Raw genomic sequence first — 7,244 nt, forward strand, 5'->3', positions numbered from 1 at the left:
GTTAGCCAAGGACTGAATATCTGAGGCTAATGGCCTTTCCTCTGCTGAAATGAAAGCCAAACTACCCATACTCTCCGCCTTTCTGCTTAAGGCATCTGCAACCACATTTGCTTTGCCCGGATGATACAAGATAGTAATATCATACTCTTTTAGTAACTCCAGCCATCTGCGCTGTCTCAAATTTAGGTCCCTCTGCTTGAACAAATGCTGCAAACTGCGATGATCAGTGTAAACTTCACAAGACACCCCATAAAGATAATGCCTCCAAATCTTAAGAGCGTGAACAATCGCAGCTAACTCCAAATCATGTACAGGATAATTCTTTTCATGGGGCTTCAGCTGACGTGAAGCATATGCAATAACTTTCCCTTCCTGCATCAATACACAACCCAAGCCAATGCGCGAAGCGTCGCAATACACTGTATACATCTCCGAACCGGAAGGCAACACTAACACTGGTGCTGCAGTCAATGATGTCTTGAGATTCTGAAAGCTCACCTCACAATCATCGGACTATCGGAATGGGGCACCATTCTGGGTTAATTTGGTCAAAGGTGCTGCAATAGATGAAAAACCTTCCACAAACCGACGATAATAACCTGCCAAACCCAGAAAACTCCTGATCTCAGTTGCCGAAGTGGGACGATGCCAATTCTGAACTGCCTCAATCTTTTTGGGATCAAATTTAATACCTTCCTTGATACAATATGTCCCAAAAATGCTACAGACTCAAGCCAGAACTCACATTTGGAGAACTTAGCATATAACGTTTGTTCCCGCAATGTCTGAAGTACTAATCTCATATGTTGCTCATGTTCCTCCTTACTGCGCGAATAGATTAATATGTCATTAATGAAGACAATGACAAAAAAATCAATATATGGCATGAATACCCTGTTCATCAGATCCATAAATGCTGCTAGGGCATTAGTTAAACCAAAAGACATTACCAGAAACTTATAATGACCAAATCTAGTACGGAAAGCAGTATTCGGAACATCCGAATCCCGAATCTTAAACTGATGGTACCCCGACCTCAAGTCGATCTTAGAGAATACCCTAGCACCCTGCAACTGGTCAAATAGATCATCAATACGCGGCAACGGGTACTTGTTCTTAATAGTGACTTTGTTCAATTGGCGATAATCAATACACATCCGCATTGTTCCATCCTTCTTTTTCACAAATAATACTGGTTCACCCCAAGGCGATACACTCGGTCTGACGAACCCTTTGGCTAATAACTCTTCAAGTTGTTCTTTCAATTCTTTTAGAGCCATGCGATACGATGGGATAGATATATGCTAGGTATCTGAAACCAAGTCAATACAAAAATCAATATCACGATCAGGTGGAATACCTGGAATATCTGACGGGAATACATTGGGGAACTCCCAAACTACATGCACTGAATCAATAGCCGGAGTCTCTGCAGTAGTATCCCGAACATAGGCTAGATAAGCCAAACAACCCTTCTCAACCATGTATTGAGCCTTTATAAAAGAAATAACTCGATTAAATGAACTAATAGGCGAACCTTTCCACTCCAGCTTAAGCAATGCTGGAATAGACAAGGTAACAGTCTTGGCATGACAATCTAGAATAGCATGATATGGAGATAACCAGTCCATGCCCAGAATAATTTCAAAATCGGTCATGTCAAGCAATAAGAGATCTGCTCTAGTTTCATAACCAGATAATGTAATAATACAGGACCGGTAGATCCGGTTCACAACAACAGAATCGCCCACAGGAGTGGACACATATACAGGAGTACTCAAGGACTCACGAGAAACATCCAGGAATGGAGCAAATAGAGATGACACATATGAATACGTAGATCCTGGATCAAATAATACTAAGGCATCTTTGCCACATATAGAAATAATACCTGTAATCATAGCATCTGAGGCCTCTGCATCTGGTCTAGCCAGAAAAGCATAGAACCGAGCTGGAGCGCCAACTGTCTGGCCTCCGCCTAGCTGACATCCACCTCTAGGACGGCCCCTACCCACCTGTCCTCCACCTCTGGGTAGTTGGACTACTGGTGTAGCAACTGGTCCGGTAAGCATAGGCTGCTGACCTTGCTGTACTGGTCTACCTCGAAGCCTGGGGAAAAATCTCCGCATGTGACTGGGATCCTCGCACTCGTAACAACTCTTTGGTGAGATAGGCTGCTGACTAAGTGTCTGGCCTTGGGGACCTGAATACCCACTGGGAGGACCCTGAATAGCTGGTAGGCGGTAAGAACTCTCTGGGATAGCACTGAGATAAGGTCGCACTGGAGCACCTCGAGGAGGTGGTGGTGCTGGATATGGGAGTCTGTTGGACTGCCCCCTCACGAACTGACCTCTGCCCCCGGACGGAGCACCTCTGAACTCTCCAGAGTACCTGAACCACTTATCTCTCATAATCTGCTCTCGGCTTTGCTGACGTACACCCTCAATCCTCCGGGCTATCTCCATAACTCGCTCACAAGAAGTACCCATCTCAACCTCTCGAGCCATAGTGGCCTGAATACCAGTATGTAAACCGACTACAAACCTTCGCACTCTCTCTGCCTCAGTAGGGAGTATCATTAGTGCATGGCGAGATAATTCAGAAAACCTCGCCTCATAATCAGTTACTGACATCTGACCCTGTTGGAGCTGCTCAAACTGAAACCGCAACTCTTCCCTCTCGGAGGGTGGAATATACCTATCCAAGAAGATACGGGTGAACCTGTCCCAAGTCATGGGAGGGGAATCTGCTGGTCTTCCAAGAGCATAAGACTGCCACCATCTACGGGCTCTACCCTCTAGCTGAAAAGTAGTAAAATCAACTCTATGAGATTCCAATATCCTCATGTTGTACAGTCTATCCTTGCAACGATCAATAATACCTGTGGATCCTCATGTCGCTCACCCTCGAAGACAGGAGGATGTAGTCTAGTCCATCTGTCCAATAGTTTCTGAGGATCGGCGGCTACAGCTGGCCTGGGCTCAGGTGTAGCTGTTGCCACTGGCTGGACTCCACCCACGGGTAGTACACCCTGGGTCTGATATACAGCAGCTGCTTGTCCATGAGCCTGCGCAGTAGGGGTCTGTGCTCCCCCGCCTGCCTGAGATATGGCTGGGTCTACCGAAAATAAACCGGCCTGAGTCATATTATCCATGAATCGCAGTATACGACCCATGACATCCTGAAATCCCGGTGCAAATGTGAAGTCCACCGGAGCTGGCTCTGCCACAGGCACCTCACCCTGCTCCTCAATAATGGGATTCTCTGCTGGATCCACTGGCGGCATAACCGGAATAGTCCTGGGACGTCCTCGCCCTCTACCACGGGCTGGAGCCCTCCCTCGGCCTCTAGCAACTGGGGGAGTAGCTCTTCCCTGGTCTGGAATCTCATTAGAGCGTGTTCTCACCATCTGTGAGAGAATAAGAGAAGGATATTTAGTACTACATCAATTGCATGATAGAATATGAAGAAAGGTAGTTTCCTAACACCATATAGCCTCTCGAAGATAAGTACAGACGTCTCCGTACCGATCCGCAAGACTCTATTAGGTCTGCTCAATACTTGTGAGACCTACGTGAACCTAGTGCTTTGATACCATATTCTCACGACCCAATTTTTCACCTGTAGGTCGTGATGGCGCCCAACACTACAGCTAGGCAAGCCAACTAATAAATTATGCATACATCGATAAAATTTAAAACAAAAAAAATATAAACCCAAGCTCTACCAATGTGTGTGCCAAGACTTGGTGTCACAAGTGAATGAGCATCTAGTAGATTATACAATACTCCAAATACTGTCTGAATTTAAATAGACAGAATGTATATATAAGAAGAGACAATGGTAGCTGCAGAACGGCTCAGAAAGGCAGCTCACCGCTATGCCTCGGAATGACGTGGGTATGCGATGATAGGTCCTTCACTAGAACCTGCCTCAGATCCTGCACAAAAATTACAGGAAGTGTAGTATGAGTACGTAAACAACGTGTACCCAGTAAGTATCAAGCCTAATCTCGAAGTGGTAGAGACGAGATGGCCGACTTTGACACTCACTATGGGTCATTAATAATAACTTAAATAAAACTAGGATATTTAAATCAGCATGGTTTACAGAATTTACAATAATTTATTTAATCAGCAGAAATAATCAAATTCCTTCAAATGTAACAATTCTCAATATATCGATTAATTTCCTTCAATTCAAATAACTTCCAATTTATCAATTAAACCTCATTTACAGGAGTAACAATTAATTCCTTAACAAGCAAGAATAATAATTTATTAAATTCTAAGGATTTTCCAAATATACTTATTAACTTCACAAGTTGAAATAAATTATTAAAGTATCGTGTAATTATTATTATTAAGCATGATTTCTACCGAGGACGTACGTCCCGATCCAGAGTGTCGTGTACACTGCCGAGGGATGTGCGGCGCGATCCATAGATGCATCTATCCTGCCGAGGCGTTCGGCCCGCTCCACAAGAAAGGAGGACATTTTCTTATGTGCCTCCGGAAGGACAGTATGTTTATTATAAGATAAATTTGAAAGAAGAACAATTTCTTTTGACAATTAATTGATTTAAATAGAAATCAAGCCTATGAGATTTCCATCCTTTAATATCTTTATCAAACAATTCACAATATATTCATATATATCAATTAATATTAATTAATCAAAGAATACAATTTACACAAGCAATACATGCTTTGAGTCCTAAACTACCCGGACTTTAGTATTAATAGTAGCTACGCACGGACTCTCGTCACCTCGTGCGTACGTAGCCCCCATAATTAGCAACAATTATTTAATCTTAATCACCTATGAGGTAATTTCCCCCTTACAAGATTAGACAAGAGACTTACCTCGTCTTGCTCCAATTTAATCCACTATAAAGACTTTTCCACGATTATCCAACTCCGTGTGACTCGAATCTAGCCAAAGTAATTCGATACAATCACTAAATATTATAGGAATCAATTCTATAAGAAAATACTACATTTTAAAGAAAAGATCCGAAATTAATTAAAAATTTGCTCACAGTGACCACATCTCGGAATCCGGCGAAAGTTATGAAATCCGACAACCCATTCAATTACGAGTCCAACCATACCAGTTTCACTCAAATCCAACTCCGAATCGATACCGAAATCTCAAATTTTCATTTCTATGAGATTTCTAAACTTTTGCAAATTTCAATCTCAAAACACTAATTAAATTGTGAAAATAATAATATATTCGTGTATATTGATCAAATCCGAGTTAGAATCACTTACCCCAAATGTCTTTCCTTGAAAATCTGTCAAAAATCGCCTCTGTTCAAGCTCAAGTTTGTCAAAAATGGCAAATGGGTTGAATGCCTCTGTTTTTATAACTTACAAATCTGCTTAGTTCGATCTCGGGAGCTCGATCTGTCCAGTTCAATCTCGGGAGCTCGATCTTGGGAGCTCGATATTGGGAGCTCAATCTCGGGAGCTTGTTCTCGGGATCTCGTTCTTGGGAGCTCGATCTAGGGAGCTCGTTCTTGGGAGCTCGATTTAGGGATCTCGATCTCGGGAGCTCGTTCTGGGGAGCTCTATCTCGGGAGCTCGTTCTCGGGAGATCGTTCTTAAGAGCTCGATCTCGAGAGCTCGTTCTGGGGAGCTCGATCACGGGAGCTCGTTCTCGGGAGCTCGTTCTTGGGAGCTCGATCTCGGGAGCTCGTTCTTGGGAGCTCATTCTCGGGAGCTCGATTTTGTCAGGGGTTCGATTTTTGTGAGGCAACTTGATTTTTGACAGGCAACCCGATTTTGACAGCATTTCCTGCAGAAAAATTGCAGCAGCTAAGTCCTACTTTTGATCCGTTAACCATCTGAAACTCACCTGAACCCCTCGGGACCTCAACCCAAAACACCAACAAGTCCTAAAACATCATACAAACTTATTTGAAACCTCAAATCACATCAAACAACACTAAAATCACGAATCATGCTCCAATTCAAGCTTAATGAAACTTAGAATTTTCAACTTCTACATTCGATGTCGGAACCTATCAAATCAACTCCGATTGACCTCAAATTTTACACACAAGTCATAAATTACATAATGGAGCTATAAAAAAATTTCGGAACTGGATTCCGACTCCGGTATCAAAAAGTCAACTCCCCGGTCAAACTTTCAAACTTTAAATTCCTATTTTAGCCATTTCAAGCCTAATTTCACTACGGACTTCCAAATAAAATTCTGATCACGCTCCTAAGTCCAAAATTACCATACGGAGCTGTTGGAATCATCAAAATTCTATTCTGGGGTCGTTTTCTCAAATTATTGACCGAAGTCAAACTTAGCACTTTAAGGCCAACTTAAGGAACCAAGTGTTCTGGTTTCACCTTAAATACTTTCAAATCCCGAATCAACCATCCCCGCAAGTCATAAATCATTACAAGCACCTACAGAAAGTTTTATTTTAGGAAATGGAGTTCTAAAAGTTAAAATGACCGGTTTGGTCATTGCACTAATGGATGAACTCCCGACCATGAAGTTTGATAGGTCGCGTAGTATGCAAAACTATATCATCGAGATGACTAACATTGTAGCAAAACTTCAGACCTTGGGGATAAAAGTGGATGATTCCTTCTTGGTTCATTTTATTCTGAACTCGTTACCTCCTGAGTATGGACCATTTCAAATTAACTATAATACTATTAAGGATAACTGGAATGTTAGTGAATTGTCCAGTATGCTTACTCAGGAGGAGTCAAGACTTAAGAAACAAGGGAGTTATCCAATCAACCTCATAGGTCAAGGAGCTGGTAAAGGACTTAAAGTGAAGCCCAACAAGTTCAAGAAGAAGAGAGCACATGCTAAAACTCCATAGGATGCTAAGAAGGAACATAAGGCAGATACGTGTCGTTTCTGTAACAAGAAAGGACACTATCAGAAAGATTGCCTGAAACGTAAAGCTTGGTTCGAAAAGAAAGGTATAATTAGTGCTTTTGTATGTTTCGAATCAAATTTAATAAAAGTTCCTAATAATACTTGGTGGCTTGATTCTGGTGCAACTGCTCATGTATATACTACGTTGCAGGGATTCCTTACGATCCAAACTACAAATCCAAATAAGGATCTCTTGTTCATGGGAAATCGTATGAAGGCTCCAATTGAAGGCATAGAGACTTATCGTTTAATCATGGAGACTGGACGTCACCTTGATCTATTACAGACTCTTTATGTACCTTCAATTTCTAGGAATTTGATTTCTCTTT

The 7,244-nt window shown here is 42.1% G+C and overlaps 1 protein-coding gene across 1 annotated transcript; it reads left to right on the forward strand.

Moving 5' to 3' along the window:
- The first annotated feature begins 6,472 nt into the window (after positions 1–6,472).
- LOC107770273 (uncharacterized) lies at positions 6,473–6,856 on the forward strand. Its single transcript, XM_016589563.1, has one exon. It carries the CDS (start codon positions 6,473–6,475, stop codon positions 6,854–6,856), a length of 384 nt encoding a protein of 127 aa, XP_016445049.1.
- The last annotated feature ends 388 nt before the right edge of the window (positions 6,857–7,244 follow it).

Source organism: Nicotiana tabacum, chromosome 12 (assembly GCF_000715075.1).
Source record: "Nicotiana tabacum cultivar K326 chromosome 12, ASM71507v2, whole genome shotgun sequence".
Lineage (NCBI taxonomy): Eukaryota > Viridiplantae > Streptophyta > Magnoliopsida > Solanales > Solanaceae > Nicotiana > Nicotiana tabacum.

Bases quoted from the DNA above. Each gene is read 5' to 3' on its own strand.
- LOC107770273 (XM_016589563.1), top strand. From the start codon at position 6,473: ATGACCGGTTTGGTCATTGCACTAATGGATGAACTCCCGACCATGAAG.